This window comes from Conger conger, chromosome 14 (assembly GCF_963514075.1).
Source record: "Conger conger chromosome 14, fConCon1.1, whole genome shotgun sequence".
Taxonomy (NCBI): domain Eukaryota; kingdom Metazoa; phylum Chordata; class Actinopteri; order Anguilliformes; family Congridae; genus Conger; species Conger conger.
Window position 1 is genome coordinate 5,534,824 of NC_083773.1, and position 28,000 is coordinate 5,562,823.

General features: G+C 46.9%; 1 protein-coding gene across 2 annotated transcripts; it reads left to right on the forward strand.

The window, feature by feature from the left end:
- Positions 1-3,050: 3,050 nt before the first annotated feature.
- mov10a (Mov10 RNA helicase a) lies at positions 3,051-28,000 on the forward strand. 2 transcript variants are annotated; one of them, XM_061218554.1, is made up of 23 exons: positions 3,051-3,356; positions 3,790-3,889; positions 4,702-4,749; positions 5,881-6,074; positions 6,979-7,220; positions 9,685-9,934; positions 10,495-10,635; positions 11,323-11,485; positions 12,210-12,361; positions 12,915-13,091; positions 15,511-15,658; positions 18,014-18,175; positions 18,930-19,033; positions 20,000-20,097; positions 20,949-21,047; positions 21,450-21,558; positions 22,389-22,506; positions 23,443-23,634; positions 23,776-23,847; positions 24,198-24,323; positions 24,515-24,603; positions 25,126-25,244; positions 26,489-28,000. In XM_061218554.1, the coding sequence occupies exons 1-23, from the start codon at positions 3,232-3,234 to the stop codon at positions 26,548-26,550; spliced, it is 3,090 nt and encodes a 1,029-aa protein (XP_061074538.1). In that variant the 5' UTR covers positions 3,051-3,231; the 3' UTR covers positions 26,551-28,000. The 2 variants fall into 2 exon arrangements, with proteins under 2 accessions (XP_061074538.1, XP_061074539.1); XM_061218555.1 differs by lacking the exon at positions 4,702-4,749.

A 28,000-nucleotide genomic window follows, 5' to 3' on the forward strand; every position in this document is an offset into this window, starting at 1 on the left:
AGGAGCAGTGGGCAGCCACCGTGCAGTGCCTGGGGACCACTACAGTGCCTTGGTCAGGGTCAACGGCAGGAGCACACAGGGGGGCAATTTAGACTCTCCAGTGATCCTAACCTGCTTGTGTTTGGACTGGGAGGAAAGCAGAGTACCCGGAGGAAACCCATACGGACACGGGGGAGAACAGGCAAACCCCACACCTTCTCGCTGGGAGCCAACGGTGCTCCTCCGATTTACTCCCACAGTTATTTAAGCAGTGACTCACGACAGGCAGGAGTATATTGCGGTTATCACAGCTAAGGTGTGTGCATGGAGGGCCCCTGTAGCTGTGATAAAATCACAGTATACCACTACGGCCTGTAGTGAGTTATCACTTTTATACGACAGATACCAAATATGATACTTTATTGTTACAGACCAGGGATGGGAAACTCCAGTCCTGTGTGAATGCAGGATTTTGCTGCCATCTGTTGAATTTGTTTCCCTGGCTCAATCATCTAGTTAGCCATGTGAACTATGCCCGATTCACTCGTAAATTGGACCACAATAAAATGCTACAATACAAGAATATTTATCAGCTGCTGTTTATATCACTGGACGGATCATGTAAATAATTGGGTGAAATTAAATGCAGTAATTGAGAGCAGAAGTTGGTGTGAAACCCAGAAGCAGATAAAGTTTAATGTCTTACGAACTCTGTATTAGTAATTCACCTACAATAAGTGCACTGTATCAACCTTTTACTTTCAAATACTTTCAGATGCATCCTGTGTAAAGAAAGCCAGATGTGGGAGTAGGGTAAGAAGGGGAGATTAGTCTTATCACAATAAGAACACTGTCACTTTATAAATTACATTACATTAATGGCATTTGGCAGACACTCTTATCCAGAGCAACGTACAGTTGATTAGACTAAGCAGGAGACAATCCTCCCTTGGACTTAAGGGCCTTGCTCAAGGACTCTTGCAGATCTTATTGTGGCTACAGTGGGGATCGAACCACCGACCTTGCCGGTCCCAGTCATGTACCTTAACCACTTCCCTACTGGCCAAGTCCAAGGCATAATCACTCATACAACTGCATTATGGTAGTCTAGCAAATGTATCACCATTGACCGCTATATGTAAAACATATGTTAAGTAATACATGACTCCCAACATAGGCGAGGTGAACACTTACACTGGTAGAGAAACAAGATAAAAAGGGGATTTGTTTGGGGAAGGGCTCCATCAGTCTGTCTGTCTTGGGAATGCCTGAGACACTGTTTGTATGTAATTGTTCTACACAGACCAGCTCGGGTTCTTGTCTGTTACTCTTGAGTCATATACAATAAACCCAATCGCATCAGACTCTGTTCCAGTTGTGTCTATTTTAAGAAGAAGTTTTCAGCAAGTATGTAGAGAACCCCCAGGACATCAGGCCCTGGCTGGGGTAGTTATTCTACAACACCACCTTGCCCATCCCTGTTATAGACAGAATCCAATCAAAGGCATGTTTTTTTAATGGTACAATAGGTGTTAAAACATTTTTACACAACCAATCGCTTCCTATCATTAAAAAAGGCTCAAGGACATGTTGACTCACACTCTGCCTGTGTTTATTGTCCTTAAATTTGGGTTTCAAAATATACAGTTGACAGGCCAGCACTCTGTACCAAAACACTGTATTGCTGTACAATAATTCAAGCTCATTGGTTGAAAATTGGTTCTAATTGCCAAAGCCAATGGCGTTTCAACATCAGTGCATTCACAGAGAAGGGGGAGGGATGAACAGTGTTGTGGTTTGAAGGTGTTTGTTGCTGCTATTCCTCTCTTGACTGTTTACCCATTGTACCTTTAATAATGTCATTGCAAGAATAATTAACAGGAAAACAGTTCCAGGGCCATCGACAGGTCTCTCCTATCGTGGACACACACGGCACACCTCAGAATAAATAATGAGATGGAATCACCACGGTGATTCCTGTGTGTGGTCTCTGTCTTTCCTGTGCGGAGGGACTTTGCACGTGAGTGCACACACCCAGACTCTTAAGGCAGCAGGCCTACAGCCGAAAGTGTCAGGCCGTGCATATCCTCACACCATAAACTCAGTGCCATAAAGGCTGAACACCCCGTGTGGTGCTGTGTCATGTTGGGTTGAGTTTTTATGGCAGACATTTTGTGCTGCTGTTGACTAGGACTCTCTTCTAAAAGAGATTTTGAATCTAAATGGGAATCATTCTTGGTAAAATAAAGGTGAATAAATAAAATGTGTAAGTGGGATAATAATGAATCATATTATATATGAATATTAATCTAAAATTATATGAATATAAATGTGTTGCGCGCTTTTAGTTGAGTGAACAATCTCAAAGCACTACATAAAATAGTGACTCAACTCTTGACTGTAGTGGGGTCCCATTCTACCAGTGGACTTACAATAGATTGGTCTGCACCATGGACCATTAATCAGCCTTTAAAATACCTTTTCAGAGTAATTGAGTTATTTGTTTGGCTAGTTAATGATAATGCTGAAAATTCCAGGTTCCAACTAAGCAGTAACTAAGCAGGTTCCAGGTTCCAACTAAGCAGTGTTTGGATAGTTAACTTTGGTCACTTTTGCTCTGTTTGTTTGTTTCTTTGTTCTCAAAAAAAAAAATTTTTTTTATTAAAAAATTAAAAAAGGGCCCTCCTCCTTATCTTTGTTGTACAGGTAGCAGTTGAAATTGTACTTCCCTCTAGGGTCTTTCAGCGAACTTATCCCTGGTTATGGGTATGCACTTTGTTGTACGTCGCTCTGGATAAGAGCGTCTGCCAAATGCCAATAATGTAATGTAATGTAATCACCTGTATGAAGATAACTGTCTGTTCTGGTGAGGGTTTGCATAGGGACTGAAGTTAAATAGAACCATTTGTCTCCTCGGTAATACAGGCGGTAGCTACGTGAGACATCTCAATTCATTTTGATGAGATATACCTCTCCCTCACACAAACGTACTTGAAGCGTAGCATCTTGGTTCTTCGATCGTCTTTGGCATGACGCGGTTGGCGCTCATTGGATGTGCGTTTGTTCACGCAACCCTGGGAAACACGAGCTGGCCGTTCGGCTTATGTTAACATTGCACCCTGTCCGCCCCTGCTGCACCGTCTGCTGCGTGAGGAGGAAGGGCAGGCGAGCGTCTATAAACAGTTATTTTGCTTTCTTAAAATTAGCACAAATCATCGTTTTATTTTGCTCACCATTTCTGATCGCGACACCATGGCGTCAATGAAAGCATCTCTTCATGCTGGACTGCGCTTCATTGAACACCTCGGGGAGAGAAAAAAGAAAACAGACAAAAATGAACTTCGTGACATTTATAACTCCGAATTTAGAAGAAACAGGTACCTAGCTAGCTGGCTAACCCATCAGTTCACTGTCTAATGTAGTTTAGCCAGTTAACTTGCTTTGACTGCTGACATGTTTCTCTTGATTTGAGTTAAAATAATCTATTGGCTATAAGTCCTGGGTACATAAGGGCCGATCCGTTTCAGGGTTTTGTGCTCTCTTAATTATTCAATTAACTTACCTCAGTCATAATTTGATCTCACAAAAACTGTACGTTAACAACCGCTGCAAACTGTACGTTAAGTGTATACTATTTTTTAGTACAGGACTGAACCAGCGTACGTAGTTAGTTACGAAACAGCCAGTTAACCGGTTGGGATGAAGCTGGCGGCCGGGTTCGATTTCTGCAGAAACGAAACCACTTCCACACGCCAGCTGTGCTCATGCCAATACTCGCTAACGATAAGCTACCTGCGCTTCTTTCCCCAGGGACGGAATCAAAGACCCGAATTTTTCCAATGTTTTGTTTGCGTTGAAGAAGTTCAATAAAGCCTACGGTCAGCGGGGGAAGGTATACTTAGATAGAAAGGTAAGCGGACCCTGCTGCAACTTAACCGTTTTTTATTCAGATTTGAGTTAATATTGCTTTAATATGACTAGTACTATTTCCCCCTAAATGCATCCTGCTTGTTGTCTTTAAATTAAAAAGTTGTTTCGAAAGTGGTAACTTCAAAATGAGGAACGGTTTGTCATAACCCCGTGCGTATTTGTCATCGCTGGTTAATCAGATGTTAGCAGTTTTAGGCTTGGGTCCAGCTCTTTTTGACAGTTCAAAGTTCCTGTGATTTGCATATAGAAGCGATACGCTGTTTGTTTGTATGCGCTTTGCTCATCAGCTTTTGAACTCCAGCCGAAACCCTGCTGTAAAAATCCAGCAATGACCAGCTTGAAATGTCCGGCTACCAGCTGTTTCAAAACCTAGCTTGAGCCGCTTTTTTTCCAGCAGGGTACCAATTCCTTATAATTCATGAATTAATTAATTAATTTATTTATTTGTTATTTTTAAAGCACACACATTGGTGAAAAGTATGAGGTTTTGGCCACGACTTAAAGTTGAAAAAATTGGAATTGATTGCTGGTATACATTGATGATTACTGAAAGTATACATTTTAAAGGACTGGGAAATGACTCATTTCTGCTATTGACATTTAACCATTTGTCCCTGATTGGAAAAGTAGTTTGGCAGCAGTAAAAAATGAACTAAACCAGGTATCCTGATAAATTGCTTCCATATCGAAGTGGAATCTGATAGCCCTCACGTTTCACTTTGAAATTTCTATCAACTGTAAAAAGTAGAAACACTCTGACATGTGTGTTGCATTTTTATTTTCCCCTTGCAGTCTTCAGTTATGCAAAGTTGTATCTTAGAGCAAGGTCCCAGTTCAGAGGTAGGCCTCCTACTTGGCCTGGTCAAGGCCTGAACAGATTTGTGGTTTCCATTACGGTACTTACTTACTCACTCACTCATGGATGGTGTCAGACAGAACCTGGGCTGATGGTGCTGGTCACATTGTGGTGGTGCTTTTCTACAGTTTAATAAAGAAACCGCGTCTTGACAGAAGCATGTTCATGTTGAACATTTTTTAAAGATGTCATGTAATGTGGGGCAGCCTGTTGGTGCTTGACTGGGTTTAAGTCCCAGTGTTGCCACAATAAGATCTGCACAGCCGTTGGGCCCTTGAGCAAGGCCCTAAGCCCCCGGCATTGCTCCAGGGGGGGATTATCCTCTGCTTAATCCAGAGGTGTCCAATTTTATCCTAAAAGGGCAGGTGTGGGTGCAGGTTTTTGTTTCAACCCAGCAGTGACACACCTGATTATACTAATGAACTAATCGTGATCTTTAATCAAGACCTTGATGAGTAGAATCAGCTGTCTTAGTCCTGTGCTAAAACAACAACCTGCACACGAACCGGCCCTTTCTGGATAAGATTGGACACCCCTGGCTTAATCTAATGAATCGTAAGTCGCTTTGGATAAAAGCGTCAGCTAAATAACGCATTATTATATTATTATGTGCAGATGATTGGTAGTTGTAGGAGAAATGTGGCTTCAAAAACTTAAAGCAGGTGGTGTGAGCCAACCTGCCATAGAAGGCAAAATATTTTGGTTCAGGAATTGACTGGACATGGGCCCAGTTTCACTAAGCAGGATTACTCAGTTAGTTAGCTGGATCACCACACAAAACTGGGAACCCCCACAAATCTGGAACATTCTGCTTTCTGAAACACCACCATGGTATGATTCACTCATTATGGTGATAAGAAAGTCTCACTTTTCCAGTGACTACTGTTTGGCAAGCTCCTGGCCTTGAAAGCCTGTTTTTATGGTGAGATTCTCTCAATGTTGAATCACAGGGTGAAACGCAGGAACGTTTCTGATTCGGACTGGCACTTGCATGAACTCCTGTGGGCTTCCGTGTACACCCAGACAGACACCTCACTGTTTACTCGAGAGATGCCTCTGTTTGCCTGCCTCTGCTCGAGTGCTCGAGTGCCTTCACTTGCCTCTCCTGGTCCCAGGTCCGAGTCGTCTATGGAGACCAGTGGAGGAGGCCCAGTCGGCAGAAGCCTCCGGTCAGTGCCCCCCCGCTGGCGAACGGAGGAACAACGCTGCCCCCTGCTGGTGCAGTACCCCCGCCACCCCCAGTCCAGCCCGGGTCACAGGCCAAGAAGAGGCTGGCTAACAAAATCCTTCAAAACCTGAAGGAGAACAGGTGAGGTTTCTTTATAGCAGGGATCGACGACTCGCGGTCCTCAAGCGTTTAAGAACACCCCCCCCCCCCCCCCCTTTACCTGGGAGTCAGTTGTGAAGACAATCTGGCTAATCGGTAGCACTGGTTACCGAGGAGAAAAGAAAACCAGGGCAAACAGACAGGTGCCTGCTGGTTTGCTGGTGTAGCTAATGTAGCTGGCGTAGCTGGCATAGCTGGTGTAGCTGGCGTAGCTTGGCTAGTTCTGTCATGTAGCACAGTGAGGTGTGGCAAAGCAAAGGCCTTGTAGCAGTTTATCGTGATGACACATTCTGGTGATGCAACCGTCAAATTCAAAATAATGACCTTGCAATTGGCTTCGGGTTTTGGCAAGGGAATAGCGCACAATATAGGGTTAGCCATCTGTAATTAATACATGCGTTTAACTGTCATTCATTTTAGCTGACACATATTGTCATACATTAGTACAATCGAGTTCTATAGGTTTAATACAAACCGCCATTGTTAGTACTTATTATAGTTCTTATTCTAATATAGTTCTATATATGTTCCACCCTTGGCCTAAATCCTCGGGCAGATTTGATCAGATTTGATCAGATTTTGAGTGGGGAGGGGTAGTGAGGGGCAATGCTACCAACAGCTTTCTGGAAAGATTGCACAAAGGACAAGGTGTATCCTGCTGTTGTCCTGCACAAACGTGAATCTCAATGCATACAATCTTTAAGCACATGAAATATATATGGTAATTAGCTCAACGGTTTAATCAAGTCCCTTGTCCAAAGCTCCTCGCCCGCCTCGGACACTGGACGAATTACGAAAATCGGTGCACTCGGTGTGCGCGTATTTCCCTGAAGGCTGCGCTGTGCGTTTCCACGTTTGGCGCTCGACTCGTCTATGTCCCCGACAGGTCGGACTTCATCGCGGACAAGCAGGGCGTCGTGATCACCTCGGATCACAAAACGGCGGACGGCAGGATCTCGTTCGTGGTGGAGCGCCTTCAGGAGGCCCACGTGGTGAAGATGTACATCCAGAACACGGGGCCCGGCGCCCTGAACTTCACGTACTACACGGCTCTGCACCGCATCCGCTGCTTCTCCCTGGCCGACGAGAAGCGGGTGACACGCGCCTGCCCCCTGCTCCTGGCCCCCGGTGAGCACGCTAACGCTTAACGTTCTCACAATGCTACTGCGTTGTGTTCAGAGACACGCGCCTGCCCTCTGCTCCTGGCTCCCGGTGAGCACGCTAACGCTTAACGTTCTCACAATGCTACTGCGTTGTGTTCAGAGACACGCGCCTGCCCCCTGCTCCTGGCCCCCTGGTGAGCACGGTAACGCATAACGTTCTCACAATGCTACTGCGTTGTGTTCAGAGACACGCTCCTGCCCTCTGCTTCTGGCCCCGGTGAGACGCTAACGCACAACGTTCTCAGAATGGACGCTGTTTGGTGGCTTGCATGGCAGCCAATCGACGTCGGTGTGTGAGTGCATGTATGAATGGGTGAATGAGAAGCATCAATTGTACAGTGCTTTGGATAAAGGCTCTGTTTACATGCCAACTATTTAGCATTTACAATGTTACTGGCATGTTTTGTGAATGTAATCACACTGCCACTACATGGCAGCAACATTGCAAGAACATTTTGTGTGTTGGCTAGGATATGGAGCCCTCCTCAGCTTCTTAAATGTCTGTGTTGCGCTCAGAGATTGTTACAATTGGAAATATACAGTCAGCTGTGGTGCTACTAGCAAATTGAATAATGAAGTAGCATATTAGGTAGTTTAAAAAAATAATAATATTAGATAGTTAATTATGTATTCATTATTTATATACTAATAATGAACAATAATGATTACAGCAACAGTTGGAAATTTAGGTTGTATCATCTGTTTTTCACCTATTTTTAACTGCAGAAATGCTGGGTAGTTCAGTTGCTAGGGAAAAGGGGTGTTCAATTTGGTTATTGAATATCTTATTAAACAGGGTTGGAATGGTTTCTCATGTTTAGATCAGTTATGGGACTTGTGTTTAGTGGTGGCTTTGGCAGTTGTAAAGGGAGTTTTGTGGTCTAGTGGTTTAAACTTAAACTTAAATATTAAAAGAGTCATGTTCAGGTTGTTACAGTAAACCTCTTTGCTGTTGTCGTTTGGTTTGGCTATGAGGTTGAGGTTGAGTGTGGTTTTGTCTCCTGTGAGGTTGAGGATCAGTGTGGTTTTGTCTCCTGTGAGGTTGAGGATCAGTGTGGTTTTGTCTCCTGTGAGGTTGAGGATCAGTGTGGTTTTGTCTCCTGTGAGGTTGAGGATGAGTGTGGTTTTGTCTCCTGTGAGGTTGAGGATCAGTGTGGTTTTGTCTCCTGTGAGGTTGAGGATCAGTGTGGTTTTGTCTCCTGTGAGGTTGAGGATGAGTGTGGTTTTGTCTCCTGTGAGGTTGAGGATCAGTGTGGTTTTGTCTCCTGTGAGGTTGAGGATCAGTGTGGTTTTGTCTCCTGTGAGGTTGAGGATGAGTGTGGTTTTGTCTCTTGTGAGGTTGAGGATCAGTGTGGTTTTGTCTCTTGTGAGGTTGAGGATCAGTGTGGTTTTGTCTCCTGTGAGGTTGAGGATCAGTGTGGTTTTGTCTCCTGTGAGGTTGAGGATCAGTGTGGTTTTGTCTCCTGTGAGGTTGAGGATCAGTGTGGTTTTGTCTCCTGTGAGGTTGAGGATCAGTGTGGATTTGTCTCCTGTGAGGTTGAGGATCAGTGTGGTTTTGTCTCCTGTGAGGTTGAGGATCAGTGTGGTTTTGTCTCCTGTGAGGTTGAGGATCAGTGTGGTTTTGTCTCCTGTGAGGTTGAGGATGAGTGTGGTTTTGTCTCCTGTGAGGTTGAGGATGAGTGTGGTTTTGTCTCCTGTGAGGTTGAGGATCAGTGTGATTTTGTCTCCTGTGAGGTTGAGGATCAGTGTGGTTTTGTCTCCTGTGAGGTTGAGGATCAGTGTGGTTTTGTCTCCTGTGAGGTTGAGGATCAGTGTGGTTTTGTCTCCTGTGAGGTTGAGGATCAGTGTGGTTTTGTCTCCTGTGAGGTTGAGGATCAGTGTGGTTTTGTCTCCTGTGAGGTTGAGGATCAGTGTGGTTTTGTCTCCTGTGAGGTTGAGGATCAGTGTGGTTTTGTCTCCTGTGAGGTTGAGGATCAGTGTGGTTTTGTCTCCTGTGAGGTTGAGGATCAGTGTGGTTTTGTCTCCTGTGAGGTTGAGGATCAGTGTGGTTTTGTCTCCTGTGAGGTTGAGGATCAGTGTGGTTTTGTCTCTTGTGAGGTTGAGGATCAGTGTGGTTTTGTCTCCTGTGAGGTTGAGGATCAGCGTGGTTTTGTCTCCTGTGAGGTTGAGGATCAGTGTGGTTTTGTCTCCTGTGAGGTTGAGGATCAGTGTGGTTTTGTCTCCTGTGAGGTTGAGGATCAGTGTGGTTTTTTTGTCTCCTGTGAGGTTGAGGATCAGTGTGGTTTTGTCTCCTGTGAGGTTGAGGATCAGTGTGGTTTTGTCTCCTGTGAGGTTGAGGATCAGTGTGGTTTTGTCTCCTGTGAGGTTGAGGATCAGTGTGGTTTTGTCTCCTGTGAGGTTGAGGATCAGTGTGGTGTTGTCTCCCGCAGGCGACCGCTACGAGGTTGAGGTTCAGTTCGTTTCTCTTCACATCGGGTACTTCCCGGCCACCATGGTGTTCGAGTTCAAGCCGGACCCCATCGCCAAGACCAAGCCCTTCTACATCGTGCGCTTCCTGGAAGCGGTCACCTGGACGAAGCTCACCGTGGAGCTGGGCCCGGTCTCACCGTACAAGCCCTACCAGTCCTCCACGTACCGGCCGGTGGACACGATGGTGGAGGAGGGAGAGCCCCCGGAGAGGTGGGTAAACCGGGGGAATATTGAATGCTAAGTGTAAAAAAAGAAATAATAATATTGTGAAGCATCGATCTTTAGGTGGCAGTTCAACTGCATGAATGTGCTGAGAACTTAGTTTAGTGTTTTATTTTAATTGTCGATAGTCCACTAATATTGAGTAAATCCATTTCTTCAGTCACATTTCTGTATTCAGTATAGATTTTTTTTTATTTTTTTTCAATGAAATGAATTGAATCATATCAAAATAATCTAATCAAATCATGGTAAAATGAGAGGTCTCATGATGCACGGAGTCGTTTGCTGAAGAATCACGATAAGTAAAAAAGAATAAATAAACTTTGGGTTGACTGTTGATTGCACCATAACAATAGACAGCTTGACTGTGCACTCGTTCTGATTACACCCAAACCCACTACAAATGGACACATTTGTTCATAATGGTAAATGCACCTGCAACCCGAAGACGCTAACACGCGTAAAAACGCTGGACATTTCGCCGACACTCGGATCTCAGAAATTTGGGTTTGATTGTGATTTTCTCTTTTGAACATTTGCACTTGTAGCTCCATCACGCCAATGCTGAAGACGGTGGTGCGACTGAGGGAACACGACTACCCGTTTTACCTGAAGGAGATCGGGAAACAGCGGGTGGAGGACACCGAGTTTCTATCACCGACGGCGAAGCAACAGCTTTCCTCAGTGAGGTAAATATTCACATGCCTCCACAGAAAACTGGGAAAAGCCCCTTTGTTAGATTAGTTCGTTTTTTTAATTGTTGGTCTTCTGTAGCCTATCCACTTAGAGGTTTGACACATTCAGAGATGTTCTTCTGCAAACCAGTGTTGTAATGCGTGTGCGTTCCTGTCACCTTCCTGTCACCTTCCTGTCACCTTCCTGTCACCTTCCTGTCACCTTCCTGTCACATCATTCTCTGCAACTCTAGCGATTGTTGTGCGTGAGTCTCAGGAGATCAGCAGTTTCTGAGACACTCAAACTACCCTATCTGGCACCAACAATCATTCCAACAATCATGGTCAAAGTCACCATTTCTTCCACATTCTGAGATTTGCTCTGAAAAACAGCTGAACCTCTTGACCACGTCTGCATGCTTTTATGCATTTAGTTGCTGCTATTATGATTGGCCGATTTAAATATTTGTTTTAATAAGCTGGTGTACAGGTCTACCTTATAAAGTGCCGACCGTATATACTATACTATATTTCTCATTTGTGTCCTGATATTAAAAAGTTTTAAGAACCAGTGATATTTGTGAAGACATCCGCATGTTGTACAGGTATCCATGTGTCTTTTTACGATCCTGAAGCACTTTCACGAGAGCCCTGTCAGGGCGTTTCCGTGCGCGTGACCCAGCCTCCGCGGTGCTTTTCCAGGTCTCTCCTGGAGGCTCCTCTGACTGCCAAGAACTACACCAAGCGCTTCCAGCTGCTCCTGCACCTGGAGGAGATCCAGATGGAGGTGGACATCAGGAAGTACGACTTGCACAACCGGACCATGACCCAAGATAAACAGTGCAAGAAGCTCCTCATTCTGCAGGTGGGCTCCTCCGGAACTCTGGAAGGGCTCTGAGAAAGACCTCGTGGAAATGAGTGACAGGGCATGGCTCCTCCCCCTTTTTAATTTTTTGAAAAATATATTTATTCCCCCCCCACCCCCCCATGTAAATGGACTGTATTTATATCATGCTTTTTTCCCCAAAGTGATTTACAATTAATACTTCTCATTCACCCATGCGCGCATGCATACACCACACGCCACACGCCACACACACACACACACACACACACACACACACACACACACACACACACACACACACACAGGCACCACACACGCACACATCCTGCGCCACCCAGCAACATATCCAACTGAGTCGTGCAGGATGTTCAGTTAGATGCAGGGGCAGCTTGTGGTTAAGGTACATGACTGGGACCTAGAAGGTTGATGCTTCAAGTCCAGGTGTAGCCAGGAGAAGATCTGCACAGCTGTTGAGCTCTTGAGCAAGGCCCTTAACCCTGCATTGCTCCAGGGGGTATTGTCGCTTGCTTAGTCTGAACAAGTCTCTTTGGATAAAAGCGTCAGCTAAATAACAGTTCTATGATATTATTATATGTGGTATCTAGTCTTGCACTGGGTTTTGACCTGTTCGGCTCTCCATAACAGGTTGCCAGGCGCATTGGGGGGGTGGGGTGGGGTGTTAAGGGCCTTGCTCAGACGCACCCAGACAAACTCTTACCCCCTGCACTAATGTGGCCCCCAGGTTCCGGGCGTGGCAGAGAACCGGCCCTCGGTCCTGAGGGGGGACCACTTGAGGGTGACCAAAGCTGAAGACACGGAGCAGCCAATCACCGTCTACAAGGGCTACGTTCACCGGGTGGAGCTGGAAAGTGTCAAACTGGGCTTCTCCAAGAAGTGAGAGACACCACTTTGGTTATATAACGGCTTGAGCAAGTGTGCTCTTGCTGCCATTGCTAATGCTGCATTTAGCATTTACCTTTGACATCCACTGACTTCAGAATAGACACCAAAAATGACAGGAAGTCCTGTGTAACTTGCTGTTCAGTTACTTGTAGCTAGGGCAAATGCATCTAGTCCCTGGAATAGGTTTATGTTAAACTTTTGTTACAAGATAATAAACAGTTAGCTAGCAAGCTAAGCAGTATTGCCCTGCTAAGCTAGCTAGCTAAACAATAATGCCCTGCCTAGCTAGCTAGCTAAACCGTATTGGCCTGCTAAGCTAGCTACCCAAACAGTATTGCCCTGCTAAGATAGCTAGATATATAGTATTTCCCTGATAAAATAGCTAGCCGGCTAAACCGTATTTCTCTGCCAAGCTAGCTCACTAGCTAAACTGTGTTTCCCTGCTAAGCTAGCTAGCTAAACAGTTTCCCTGCTCTTCGTTAGAGGACCGCAGTGCTCCGTCTCGGTGCTTAAATCAGGTCTCCTCTCCGCGCACCTCCCCCAGGCTGGTGAAGAACTTCATCAGCAACATGAAGTTCAACGTGGAGTTCACCATTAACCGCTACCCTCTGAAGCTGCAGCACCGGGCCGTGGAGCTGGCCATCAGGCACCACCTGGGGGAGGTTCTGTTCCCCACCGGATCCCGGACCCCGGCCCTTCCACAACCCAAGACCAAACTCAGGTCAGCAGTTTTCCGCCCCTGAGGTTGTCACCGAAGCGGTGTCGCGTCAGCGGACGTGACGGGGGCGTATGTCACAAAGCAGGATCGCTGACATCACTGGAGATTAGAAACCCGGTTTTTGCTCCAGTTCCAGTTTTGGGGTTCTGGGTTTTTACTCGGTGGACGTATCCAGCTAACTCGGTTATCCTGCTTTGTGAAATGCCCCTGAGGCCTAACTCTGGTCCACTCATCTCGGTCTCTGAGGTAGAGTCACCAAGGTAGTGTCAACAGCCACCAGGGCCGAGAAGGGCAGATCTGCATGGGTTCACCTTCGAGTGGGATCGCATCTCTTTCGGAAACCCAGGGGCAGTAACTGCCGTACACATTGTAAAACCCCACGCTGAGCCAACAACGGAATTTAGGGAGGGCCAAAGGTATCGGCAGTGCTTGTCCTTCTGGTGTTGCTGACAGAATATTAGTAGGGTTAAACATTAGTGGCCCCTATGCGGAGAGTCTAGATCAGCCAATAAATAAACCACGATACAAAGACAAGTAGTACCACTCTGCCTTCCGCTCTTTACTGGTTCCGGGCTGACCAAGAATCTCCACTATATGTTATATCTGACTCCATTTAGAATAATAATTTAGGTTACTTATCTACCTTTGGTGGATGTCTTATCTATAATTTTGACTTGATCGCTATAGGAATCCTGTACTGAGATTTACTCTTCTGAACAGTCCTCTGCTGGTTCCGCTGCATGTCACATCGGCCGTTATGTGCACGTCTCACGAGCTGGCTAGATATCGGCAACATTCATTTCAACATTCAACTCTGTCATTTCAGAGGTCGCAGGAATAGCTACTTTTGGGTATATCTGTTTGCAGCTCAGGGACCCAAGAAGACCAACATTAGCTACGACTGTTCTCGACATGAATGAACTACCACGCCTGAGGCGAGTGATTTACCGACAGAGGTCTACGGGTGCAATACGCTGTGCGTTAAGCATAAATTTACATCCCCCCTAGACCAACTCGAGGGGGTAACCAAGCATTCCCTGTGTAACATTGAGTGTCAGTAAGCGAAACCACACAGCTCAAGTTTTAACAATTTATTTTACCAGGCAGGTTACATATGTAATTACACTCAAATAAAATAAAATATACATAAAAGTATTACAAAGGAAACCAAATTACGGAGTCTTAAAAGTCATACCTGGTAATAAAAGCTACATACGGGAGTCTGGCTACAGACACCCTGTACATAGAAGTTACGTGCACGCTGTGTACGGGAGTCTGATTGCATCCTCCCCGATTGCTTGGTTTGGTCTCCTCAAATCCAAAATCAGGCCTTTGATTTTGGCCGCTCAAATGGGTCCGCAATGAACCATCTGGCGTTTGTAACCATTTGGAATTTGGAGCCAGGCCTCCCCAGGAAGCTAGATTTGATCAGGGGGGTTGAGGCACATGGCTTTCACTGGGGCAGAGCTCTACACAGTTTCTCCTTGGTTCCTGGATGGTTATGATGTCCAAGGTTTGCTGTTGCAAAAACTAGACCATTGCACCAGTCACACTGAACCAATCAGAATAACACCAAACATTACTTTATTCTGACCTGGGATTATCATGAAACATCTTTATGCCAGGGCGGCACGGATGGTGCAGTGGGTAGCACTGCCGCCTCACAGCAAAGAGGTCCTGGGTTCGAATCCCTGTCGGCCGAGGCCTCTCTGTGTGGAGTTTGCATGTTCTCCCCGTGTCACAGTCCAAAGACATGCAGGTTAGGCTGATTGGAGAGTCTAAATTGCCCATAGGTATGAGTGTGTGAGTGAATGGTGTGTGTGCCCTGTGATGGACTGGCGACCTGTCCAGGGTGTATTCCTGCCTTTCGCCCAATGTATGCTGGGATAGGCTCCAGCCCCCTGCGACCCTGTTCAGAATAAGCGGGTTCAGATAATGGATGGATGGATGGATCTTTATGCCATCTCCAGTATTATGCTCCGGGGGGGGGACCAGCGCATGACACCAAATATTAATGATTTCCAGCTTACAACATGAACTTGTGATGTGTTGCGGTTTTATATAAAACATCAGTTACGAAGACTTCCAGGACCAGCTTGTTCCTCCAAGTAAATGTTTTTCTGGGGGTGACATCATATCCTTACATTAAGGACGGTCTGTTTTGAATGTTACACTGAGGACGGTCTGTTTTGAATGTTACACTGAGGACGGTCTGTTTTGAATGTTACACTAAGGACGGTCTGTTTTGAATGTTGCACTAAGGACGGTCTGTTTTGAATGTTACACTGAGGACGGTCTGTTTTGAATGTTACACTGAGGACGGTCTGTTTTGAATGTTACATTAAGGACGGTCTGTTTTGAATGTTACACTGAGGACGGTCTGTTTTGAATGTTACACTGAGGAAGATCTGTCTGTCTCCAGCCTCTACGACAGGAAGTTGGAGAACAATCCGGAACAGCGTGCTGCCGTCCAGCACATCGTGTCCGGAGTGTCTCGCCCCGCCCCGTACCTGGTGTTCGGACCGCCCGGCACCGGGAAAACCGTCACCTTGGTGGAAGCCATCAAGCAGGTCCGTGAAGAACTTCCTCTTCTGTCTGAGTCACTGCTAGAGAGAGTCATTTCAGAGACTGGCGTGAGTCTTTGCTTTCCACTGTTCTCCCCCCCCCCCTAAGATCTACCTGCTACCCTCAGAGGTGCACCTATTTCATGTCATCTGTTCATACCCCCCCAAATATGATGAGAAATCTTATGGAGAGAAAGGAGAATTAACAAAGAAATTTGATACAATTTCAAACCAGGAGAAGGCTACCCTATAGAACTATAAGAGCTGTGCTGGACGTTCATGCAGTCAAACTGAAAATGAATAAGGATAAACTCGCATCCAAATGACCAGGTATGGACGCCTGACTGTGTGGGATAGAGAATTGAACACCCAGGGGGCTTGTCTCTGTGCCAGACGTTTTACTCTTGGAAACCGAAGACTAGCGAGATCCACTGGACCTTTCAGGACAAAGAACGCACAGTAATTCCTGCTAGCGTGGTGTCGAAGCCCTTAACTCCACAGTGTTATTGGCCTTTAGACCACGAAGGATGTGTCAGTTCTTGAGACTCAAGTCAGCACTTGCCTAGGAGTTTGCAAGTGGATAATAAGGCCACACTTAACTTTTTTTTAACTTAAATCAATGGTCTCTTCCAGTGAAGAGAATAGGGCTAAAAGATGACCAGTGGAAGTGAAGAACAGGGGATTATACTGATCCTTAAATGGGTCTCAAAGAATGAGAAATACATGTTTAAGGCAACAAGCCAAAGGGCAACAAGCCAAAGATGTAAGGGCTTTTTGTCCAGTGTAAGCACAGGGTGAACAGTCACTTTTGCACCTCAGTTTTCTCTTCTACTCCCAGTGCACACAGTCGTCTTTATTGCCCTAGGTTTGTATATCATTTAAAATTATGAATATATTACAGCTAGGGCAAATATATATATTACAGACAGTAATATGAAATGGTGGGGTGGCCTGTAGATGACTGGGACACCCAAGGTCGGTGGTTCTAATCCCGGTGTAGCCACAATAATATCTGCACAGCCATTGGGCCCTTGAGCAAGGCCCTTAACCCTGCATTGCTCTGCTTAGTCTAATCAACTGTTTGTCGCTGTGGATAAGAGTGTCTGCCAAATGCCAATAATGTAATGTAATGTGTATGAAGCAGACTATAGTATGCTGGGAAAGATATGGTAAATGGTTGGCATTTATATAGCGCCTTTATCCAAAGTGCTACACAGCTGATGCTTCTCATTCACCCATTAATACACACACTCACACAACGGTGATTGGCTGCCATGCAATGCACCAATCAGCTCGTCAGAAGCATTTGGGGGTTAGGTTTCTTGTTCAGGGACGCTTCGATCCCGCCCTGGGTCTGTCATGACTTCCAGACATGACATGTCTCAAACCAGGCGCATTAATGAAATTGTGAAAAGGCACAAAGTCTCTGCCTTTTGATGTTTTCATGGCTCATAATTTAACTGGATATTTGTCATATTAGTGTCATTACTGTCAATGTTGCTAAGGAAGTAGGAGTTTGTTTTGACACATAAGGGAAGTGTTTGTGGCGAGTACTGGTTCATGCCGCCTCTTAATTCTTCAGCTCCCCAGTAATCCTGGCCTCTCACGCAGTTGCGGCGTTCTGTCGGTATCAGAGTCTGCAGGAATGAAAACAGGCCCGGCACACTGTGTACTTGTGACGGCGTGAGTTTATTCACATTTCTGAAGGTCGAAAAGAGTGGAGCTTTAGTCTCTGGTGTGAAACGCAAACGGACAGATAGAGAGAGTGATTTTGAGTCACCGCCTCAGTATTGTGTCTTGGGTGGCTGATGTGATGAGGGCTCTGTGGTGTGAAAATGTCTGTGTCTGTCTGCCTGTCTGTCCTGACGTGCCTGTACTACGTGTCTCTCCATGTTTGACTCAGAGGTGCAGACCGTAGCAGTGCCTGTGATGGTGTGTCTGTCTGTGTGGTGAAATTATGGATTTTACGTTTCTGACTTAGCAGATTTTCTGGTGTCTGGTGAATGCATTTTGTGTGAACGTGTCACCCTTTGCTGTGTGAGAATGTTCCAGCTGGGAACTCAGTTTATCTCCTGAGTCTCTCACACTGAAGTGCCTTCTCCAGGCAGTCTTTCTCCTGAGAGCCTAGTCTAATGGCTGTCTCCAGTCTTAAGGTACATGACTGGGACAATGGAAGGTTGGTGGTTCAAACCCCAGTCTAACCACAATAAGATCTATACAGCTGTTGGGCCCTTGAGCAAGGCTGTTAACCCTGCATTGCTCCAGGGGGGGGGATTGGCCTCTGTTTAGTCTAATAAACTGTATAAAACACGTCGGATAAAGAATCGTCTGAATAACCATAATGTAATGTCTCTCTCTCAGGTGCACAAGATGTCCGCCTCGGCCTGCATCCTGGCGTGTGCCCCCTCTAACAGTGCGGCGGACCTGCTGTGTGAGCGTGTGCAGGAGCACGTCGACGCCAACCTGCTCTACCGCCTCTACGCCAGCAGCAGGGACCCCCGCACTGTGCCCCGAAACCTGCAGGTAAGACCCCGGCACCATGCCCTGAAACCTGCAGGTTAAACAGTGTTCAACAGTGAACCCCCAAATGGGCAGCACCATATAATACATTACAATACATTACATTACATTAATGGCATTTGGCAGACGCTCTTATCCAGCGACGTATAACAAAGTGCATACCCATAACCAGGGACAAGTGTGCTGAAAGACCCTAGAGGGAAGTACAATTTCAACTGCATAGCGCAGTGGTTTTGGAGGCAACAGTGCTAGATGGAGGTTCTGAGTTCATATCCTGGCCGGCCAGATTGCATGTTCTCCCCGTGTTTGCTCCCACACTCAAAGACATGCATGTCAGGTTAGATGTGCTCCTGCTGTTGCCCTTGACCAAGGCACTGGCCTCAGAGCTGGAGTCGGTCCCCCGGCACTGCACTGCAGCTCCCCACTGCTCCTATGACCCATGTAAAAGGACAGATTACCTTAAGAGTGTTCAGTAAGATAAGATATACTTGAAGTTATTTTACATCCGATCCAAGCAAACCGATTTGGTTTTCTGGGCAGATGTAGTTTTATGGGCTTGGTGTAGTCAAAGCCAGGGGCTGTGAAAAGGGCCATGTCTGGAAGGAATGAATATTTGTCTCCTCAAAGACGACAAGTGTAGTTCTCGTCTCCTGGCCCCCCTGATGGTAGAGATGATAATTACGGGCTGAAGTGAGGCCCCGGGGGCGGAGGCCTGTGGTTGTTTCTGAGCGAACATGGCCGTCTCTCCGCGCTGCAGAAGTGCTGTAACTGGGACCCCGGCCAGGACTGCTTCCTGTTCCCCTCCAGAGAGACGCTGATGAGCTACAAGATCACCGTCGCTACCGTGGTCACGGCTGGAAAGTAGGCTCTGCATTCCTTTCCTTAATGATGACAATGATAATATTTATATTATTATGTTCTGTAGTAGTGTTCATATAAATCATGTAGCTAAAGTGTTTAAACATTTAAATAGAAACGAATAAAAAAATTAAAAGAAAACAAGCTTTGAATTAGCAACGCGCTAATTGAATTAGCGATGCGCTGGTTTCATGTTTCGTGTGATGAAAGCCAATCGTGTGGCTCCTTCTAAGTGCTTGTCGTTCATTGCCTTACATGAACCAATCAAATGTGACTTTGCACTCTATGGAAATGGTATGATTTGATTGATTTAGCGATGCGCTGATGGTAGTTGCAGGCAGTTAAACCCATTAAAGGCCCACTCAGTAATTTCGGTGGCTAATATAAGGATTCTCGCTTGCAATGAGCACAAAGTGGAAGCTGCAGTACAATAGTTTATTGTTATTATTATAGGAATAGTTCTGAAGATCCTTGTAAAAAAATCACTTAAGGATTTTTACAAGGATCTAGTTCCGTCTTCATCTTTGTCTGACGCATTTCATTCTGTCTTTTTAATAACTGACATTTTGGAGTCCTTGCTCGGCTTATCACCATAGAAGCCAGCTCATAACTCACTCGTAGGTAAGACATCGAAGACAATAGTTGGCTAGCATTTTGCCAAATGAACCATGCCTAACTCCCTCCAATGGTACCGGACATTGCCATATCATAACTCCGTAACATAAGAGTTCAATGGGCTAAGCAAAGTTGTTGCCCAGGTTACCAAGACGCCAGTGCCAGACGTTAAACGCTACCAAGTAGTACCACGATCCACCAGGGTATTTGGTTGCCATCCACGTCGTTATCATCGAAAACTTGAGCGTTGTGTGGAAATGACAGAGTGGGCCTTTAAACATCAGCCAGCTGCAGCCTGGTGTAACTGCCCCCAGCTCTCTCCAACTGACCCTGCCCTGTCCTCTCCTGCCCCAGGCTGGTGAGCGGGGGGCTGCCCCAGGGTCACTTCTCCCACATTTTCGTGGACGAGGCGGGACACGCTGTGGAGCCCGAGTGCATCATCGGGATGGCGGGTGAGCGGAGCGGAGGGGGGGGGGGGGCAGGGCTTCAGCTGAGAGACGGGAGGGAGAGGGAGGCGGGGGCTAGGACAGAGTCCAGGTTCAAATAGCATTGGTTTTTGGATTCAAATACTTTTTCTGTGCTCTGTTGATCTTGCCTGGCACATTTGAATAGCAGTTTGACATTGTACTTCCCTCTAGGGTCTTTCAGCGAACTTATCCCTGGTTATGGGTATGCACTTTATTGTACGTCGCTCTGGATAAGAGCGTCTGCCAAATGCCAATAATGTAATGTAATGTAATGAATGAGGTTTTCTACTTTTTTTTTTTTTTTTTTTGATCGTTTCATTCGTTCCTGTGCACCAGGCATACAGAGTCAAATGCAGGAAAGTATTTGAATCCAAAGCGAATGCTATTTGAACCCAGGTCTGCTTCAGTGTGGTGAAGGGTGGCTGCTGTATTATGGGTCAGTTCGGCCAACATCGTTCACTGCCCCAGTGGAACATCGGGCCTGGTCTTTCAGTGCTATAATGTAAAGGAGGGGGACTGATCTGAAAGTACAGCTCAAAACTGCTAATATTAAAGTCAAAGGTAGTAAAACAGGTCTTTTTGTATCAGTGTACACAGAGACACGTTCCTGCTTATAAACCATCAGGCGCTATTATAGACTGCAGGCAGCAGTTGTATGGCTGACTAAGTTTAATCAAAATGGCCGTTTTTGCTCCTGCCAGCTGAAAGTGGGGGGATGAACCCTCTGGTCTTGTTGTGTTCAGGGGTTGCTGAAAGCAGGGTTAAACTCCTCTGGTCTTGTTTAGTTCAGGGGTTTCTGAAAGCAGGGTTGAACACTCTGGTCTTGTTCCGTTCAGGACTGCTCCATGCCGAGACGGGTCAGCTGGTTCTGGCAGGAGACCCGAAACAGCTGGGCCCGGTACTGCGCTCCCCTCTGGCCATACAGCACGGACTGGGTGAGCGGCACCGCCTCGATCCCACAGCCAAACCCCGCAGAGAGAAATCCCAGCATACTTACACTGTGACTCTTATACTGAGACTCTGACAGACCTGGGTCCAATACTGAGTCTGGTGTAGTGGAACCTACCTTGGCTCAATTGCACCAGACAAGCTCAATAGAGCACAGAGAAGTAATTGAATCCCAAGCAGTTACGTAACTGGCCAAGGTCTAGACCCTCATACTGTGACTCTTTTAGTCTGACTCCTATGCTCGTATATTTATATTGATTTATTGATGGGCTATCACACTGCTGTAACATACTGTGCATTTCATTGTGAACATCAGGATGTGGGGGAGTTGATTGAGTGGTTGCGAGTTTGAACCCGTGTCATGCTGTGCCTCTGTCCCTGACCCTCAGGGCTGTCTCTGCTGGAGAGGCTGATGCGGGATAATCCGCTCTACCAGAAGGACGAGAAAAGTGGGCGGTTCAACCCGATGTTCGTCACCAAGCTGCTGCGTAACTACAGGTGCCCCAGCCCCTGGCAGCCCTGTGATTGGTCCCCATACTCACCAATCAGCGACTCCCTGATTACCACCTGCTGCAGTTCAGAGCGTTATGTTTTGACTGGCTCATATCTGGGAATTTATGCTCCACACTTGGTGAAGATTATGAGCCTTAGGGCTTGTCCAGACTGGGGTTTATGCAGTGTGAGAGATCCCTGTTTTCTGTGGACAGTATGTGAAAATAACACCTCTTGTCTGTGCCTGAGTGTGGGCGGTTTAGAGAACTGGACAGTTCAGTCCGGGTCAACCAGCACGTTGTGCTAGCCCACCATTAGCATCTGTTTTGTTGTGTATTCTCCAAAAAAACAAACATACTTAACTGCTGGGCCAATCGAGCTGTAGCAAGCAAACATGTCAACCTGTGATTGATTAGACTTCTTACTGTGAGGCGACAGTGCTATCTACTGCACCATTGTGCTGTGCAAACCTACCGTCCTGTAGGTTTTAACTCCAACCCTAACAGCACACCTCATTCAAAAGCTAGAGCAGGGCTGCCCAACCCTGTTCCTGGAGATCAACCGTCCTGTAGGTTTTCACTCCAATCCTAACAAAGCACACCTCGTTCAAGAGCTGGAGATCTCATTGAGCTGCTAATTGGTGGAATCAGGTGGGCCAAATTAGGGTTAGGAAATTAAAACCTAGAGGATGGTAGATCTTCAGGAACAGGGTTGGGCAGCTTTAGATGAACCCTGACCTGTGAACTCTGACCTCAGGCAGTGAACCCCCTGTTATGAATGTGATTGTGCCGAACAGGAAGTGAAGCCTGCCGTTTCTTCCTGGTTCCTCTCTCCAGGTCACACCCAGCCATCCTCAGGATTCCCAACGAGCTCTTCTACGACGGAGAGCTGCAGGTGTTCGCCCACCAGGAGCTGCGCAATTCCTACTGCGCCTGGGAACACCTGCCCAAGCAGGTGAGACCCCTGGACAGGATGTACTGCAGTGCTGCACTCATCTCCACTGACTGTAAAGCCAGCGATATCAACAGCCAACTGTGTGGCAACTGTGTGGCAAATTTGTATAATTTTCGGCACCTGCAGACAGCATGTTCATGTTCAGACATGGTTTCCGTCCTTGGGCTTGGTCAATGTAAAGGCAGTTGTGTCTGTTGTAATGGCTAAGGCACGGTTGGGCAACTGTCTGAGTAGTTTAATCAATAATTGGGCTAATGCTGGGCTAACTATGGGCTAACAAAAGATGCGCTAACAGTGGGTATGGAGTAAGGCCGGGCTAATGCTAGGCTAACGGTGGGTATGGGGTAAGGCTGGGCTAATGCTAGGCTAACAGTGGGTATGGGGTAAGGCTGGGCTAATGCTAGGCTAACGGTGGGTATGGGGTAAGGCTGGGCTAATGCTAGGCTAACGGTGGGTATGGGGTAAGGCTGGGCTAATGCTAGGCTAACGGTGGGTATGGGGTAAGGCTGGGCTAATCCTAGCCTAACGGTGGGTATGGGGTAAGGCCGGGCTAATGCTAGCCTAACGGTGGGTATGGCGTAAGGCTGGGCTAATGCTAGGCTAATGGTGGGTATGGGGTAAGGCTGGGCTAATGCTAGGCTATTGGTGGATATGGGGTAAGGCTGGGCTAATCCTAGCCTAACGGTGGGTATGGGGTAAGGCTGGGCTAATGCTAGGCTAACAGTGGGTATGGGGTAAGGCTGGGCTAATGCTAGGCTAACAGTGGGCATGGGGTAAGGCTGGGCTAATGCTAGGCTAACGGTGGGTATGGGGTAAGGCTGGGCTAATGCTAGGCTAACGGTGGGTATGGGGTAAGGCCGGGCTAATGCTAGGCTAACGGTGGGTATGGGGTACGGCCGGGCTAATGCTCGGCTAACAGCACGTGTCTCTCGGCAGGGCTTCCCGCTGGTGTTCCACGGGGTGATGGGGAAGGACGAACGCGAGGCCAACAGCCCCTCCTTCTTCAACGTGGCCGAGATCCAGGTGCTGGTGGACTACCTGCGCAAGCTGCTGCAAACCCAGGGCAAGAAGGGCCTGGCCACCTTATCACCCAAGGACATCGGCATTATCGCCCCCTACAGGAAACAGGTGGGACTGTATTTTAAACCGTAGTAGTGGTGATAGCAATACTAATATGTGATTTAAGCGTATAAACAGGTAATGTATGCGTTTCACATGTCTGGTGAAATGGACTGCAGTAAGGCCCTGTGTTTCCTGTCCCTCGTTTAGGTGGAGAAGATCCAGAAGGCCATCAGAAGCGTGAAAGAGCTGAACCAGCTGAAGGACATCGCAGAGCTCAAGGTCTGCTCCCCCTCTTCCTCTTGGCCCTTTGAACAATGTTTTTTTTTTTTTTTGGAGAGGGTGTGGTAACAGGCGAGGTGGGGTGTTATGGATGTCGTTGTGTGTTACAGGTGAGGTGGTACAGGTGTGGTTGTGTTGCAGGTGAGAGTGTGGTTATGTGTTACAGGTGAGGCTGTGCAGGTGTGGTTGTTACAGGTGAGGGTCTGACTCTGTGATACAGGTGGGCTCAGTAGAGGAGTTCCAGGGGCAGGAGAGGAGGGTGATGATGGTGTGGTTGTGTTACAGGTGGGCTCAGTAGAGGAGTTCCAGGGGCAGGAGAGGAGGGTGATGATGGTGTGGTTGTGTTACAGGTGGGCTCAGTAGAGGAGTTCCAGGGGCAGGAGAGGAGGGTGATCATGGTCTCGGCCGTTCGCAGCAGTATCAACTACGTGAAGATGGATAAAGACTTCAGCATCGGATTCCTCACCAACGAGAAGGTAGGCCCCCCCTCCGCATCGCCCTAAAGTGGCGATTGTGTCTCTCTGAAACTCGCCAGGACCCTGGCATTTGGGTTACCGCTGCGCTGTGTCCCAAGACAGGCTCGCGGATGACTACGGCCAGTGCAGCCAGTCACCGTCCTGCTGGTATTCAGCTGAACTGACCGGGTGCCATTTTGTGTCTCCCACAGAGGTTCAACGTGGCCGTCACCAGAGCCAAGGCCCTGCTGATCGTGGTGGGAAACCCCGTTATTCTCAACAAGGACCCCACCTGGGAAAGGTAAGGCCTGTTGCGCACACACCGTGTGCTGTTTCTCACGTCCTTGTGCGGGGAAAAACGTGTCGTCCAGATTTTGTAATGCGATGCGAACAATTCCGTGAATTTCGGTTAACGGCGCTGAATCTATATACTGTTCAACGCACGCCTATCAAAGACTGTAGAACGAAGAAGTAATCGTTTTCCACTCAAAGGTTACTGACTCCAGCCAGTTTAGCTTACGCTGCCATCTTGTGGACTGGCAGTGGATGACCTAAAAGGACAGTGCTAAAAGAAGCTGGCAAATGTGTGTATGATGTGTATGCAAAGAGCTTGTGCATGCCCCGAACTGGCATTGGAGTTTGCGTTCCTTGCAGAGAGGTGCAGTGTGGACTGCTGGCCACCAGATGGTGCTGTTGCCCCCCGTGTTTCCCCGGGCCATAATACAGCAGCGGCAGCAGGACAGAAACAGTCCTTTGCCCTCTCCTCTCGCAGTCCTCCTGCTGATCTGACCTGCTGTCTGAGCTCTCCTCTGTCCTGTTACAGGTTCATCAGCTACTGCTGCGAGGAGAAGGGCTACACGGGGTTCGACTACGCGGACGCAGAGGGCGAGAGCGATGTGGTGACTCGACTGGCAGCGCTCAGCATCCAAGTAGAGCCTGAAGGTAGGCACCCACCCATCTGCCCTCGTACAGGGGATTTACCTGGGTCTCTTTTCCCGAAAGTCACTCTCCTTTTTAACTCTTTGGAGAGTATGTGTTTTAGAATGCTCTCTTTCCCACCATTCTACGTCAGTATTCTAGAACTCCACTGCTTTCAGTCTCCAGTAGCGATCGTGACATCAGCATTAGAATGTTCAGCTTAGAACATGTATGTGTATGTGTGACCGCACACCTTAAAGGGTTAAGAACACATTTTATTCACCTCATATTCTCAGATAACGCCTAGAATAGTTGGGTGCATACATGCATTTACAGGAGACTTCAGGGGTGTCAAAGTAAATTCCCACTGGGCCTCCAGTATCTGTGGGTTTTCGTAGTTTGAGAACAGGGGGATTCTTTAACCAATCAATGACTTGAATTAATCATCTGTGGTCCAACTGCTACAAGTCTTCTGTTTTCACCTTAAAATCAGAAGCCAGTTCAGACTTCAATTTGTGGGTTAGGCTAAGTGTTCATAACGGGAACCAACTCACCCTGCGGCTCTCCAGGCCCTGGGTCAAGAAGGACTGCAAAAGCTGGGGACCATAAGCAGAAAGGAGACCTGGGCCCTGTATCGCAAAGCAGGATTAGTGAGTTACCTGGATAACTGCACTGCGTAAAATCCAGATCTGGAACATGGACTGAAGTAAAACAGTTAACTCCGTAATCCTACTTTGTGGGTTTCACTCAGTGCAGTTATTCAGCTAACTCAGTAACCCTGCTTTGTGGGTTTCACTCAGTGCAGTTATCCAGCTAACTCAGTAACCCTGCTTTGTGGGTTTCACTCAGTGCAGTTATCCAGCTAACTCAGTAACCCTGCTTTGTGGGTTTCACTCAGTGCAGTTATCCAGCTAACTCAGTAACCCTGCTTTGTGGGTTTCACTCAGTGCAGTTATCCAGCTAATTCAGTAACCCTGCTTTGTGGGTTTTACTCAGTGCAGTTATCCAGCTAACTCAGTAACCCTGCTTTGTGGGTTTCACTCAGTGCAGTTATCCAGCTAATTCAGTAACCCTGCTTTGTGGGTTTCACTCAGTGCAGTTATCCTGCTAACTCAGTAACCCTGCTTTGTGGGTTTCACTCAGTGCAGTTATCCAGCTAACTCAGTAAAACTGCCGTCACTGCTTTGTGATACAGGCACCTGGTGTCAGTTTGCAGGGGTGAGCCTGGCTTGGTTTCTGATGTTCTGTGGTTCTGTTCTGTGCTGCAGTGGAACAGGGGGAGAGCAAGATCCAGCAGCATCTGGACCCAGAATGGAGGAACGAACAGTGACCCCCCGCCCCCCCCCCCCCCCGCCCCCCCCCCCAAACCTGCCCGCCCATGCCTGGACCCGCCAGCCCTTCCAGGACCCTCCCACAGTCCTGGGCTGAACCACTGCCACCCGACCCATCTACGAGCTGGCTGGCGTTTCACCAGGCAGGATTACCGAGTTAGCTGGTAACTGCTGAGTAAAACCCAGAATAGCTCTTTTTACTTCAGTCCATGTTTCTGGGTTTTACTCTGTGCAGTTTTGTCCAGCTCCGTCATCCTGCTTTGTGAAATTGCCCCCCCCCCCCCGATCAGTTTCAGTCAGCATCTACATTTAAAGCTTCAAAAAAAGAATCTGAAATGTAGTGTTTTTACATGTGAGCCCACCAGGATGTTTAGTTCTGACCCCGATCTCCACGGCAGGCAAGCTGAGTGGCGCAGTAAATCTGGGTTGAAGTGCCTTTACTTGCACTGATGCAAAATGATCTGCAGTCCAGTCATTTATCCATCTCACCTTGAGACTCAGAGTTTTTATTTTCAACCGCTGGGCTGTGCCCCCATAAATGCCTTCCCCAGTCAGTGCCTTGTTTATCGACTCAGACCTTGAGTTAAGTAACGACAATCACTTTAGTCCTGCTCTGGCCACCTTGAACACATACTGCAGTAAGGTGCACCTTATCCGATTGAATTTCACAGTTCTATCCACATCATACATTAAAGTAACATTGTTGTCAACAGTTCTGTCAAATTTCATTTGAAATTTAAATCTTTCCTGCTGGGTTTTTACAAATACTCATTTGTGCATTGTTCTAAAGTGTGCATATTCATACAAGACATTTTGATTGGCATCTGCGTAATTTACTAAGAATCTACCATGCCTTTATCCTGCCATTTTATTGGAAAATCCAGTGTCATTAATCATTGCTTAAGAATGCAAAGTGCTCAGAAAACCATTGGATATGAGACATTGTAAACCTGTTTTAATGGCTCAATGGCCGATAATAATTAGTGCTATTCTGCCAAGGATTTCAAACTCTTATCCCTAGCAACCCAAGGAGTATGTGTTGAGACAAAGACTGGCCTGATGCAGAAGGTAGCAAAACACAATCTGTATTTTTATAGCACTAATATTAACATTCATGGGAAAGTAAGTTTACAGCTTCCTGGAGATGTGTACATGCAGCTTTGCAGTGCGATTTAAGTAAATTGGACATTTCTTTTGGAGAGCGATGTTAAACTACTGTTATGTGAAGCACAATTTAGGTGGTACTGATTCCTAAACTACTGGGAATTTTACCAGAATGATTAACGACAGTACTTCCTGTATGCATTTACACTTTTCCCAATGATCATTGGAGCGATAGTGTCTTTATTTCCATCGAGTTCGGTGTGGGAGACTTCCAATATGCAAGGACTGTTGACAGTTTGAAATAAACTCTAAACGAAGTGTCATGTCTGTATTGCGCAGAAACTA

Bases quoted from the DNA above. Each gene is read 5' to 3' on its own strand.
- mov10a (XM_061218554.1), top strand. From the start codon at position 3,232: ATGGCGTCAATGAAAGCATCTCTTCATGCTGGACTGCGCTTCATTGAA. The intron at 10,636-11,322 runs GTAAATATTCAC...GTGCTTTTCCAG, and splicing joins CAACAGCTTTCCTCAGTGAG to GTCTCTCCTGGAGGCTCCTC. The intron at 12,362-12,914 runs GTGAGAGACACC...CACCTCCCCCAG, and splicing joins AAACTGGGCTTCTCCAAGAA to GCTGGTGAAGAACTTCATCA.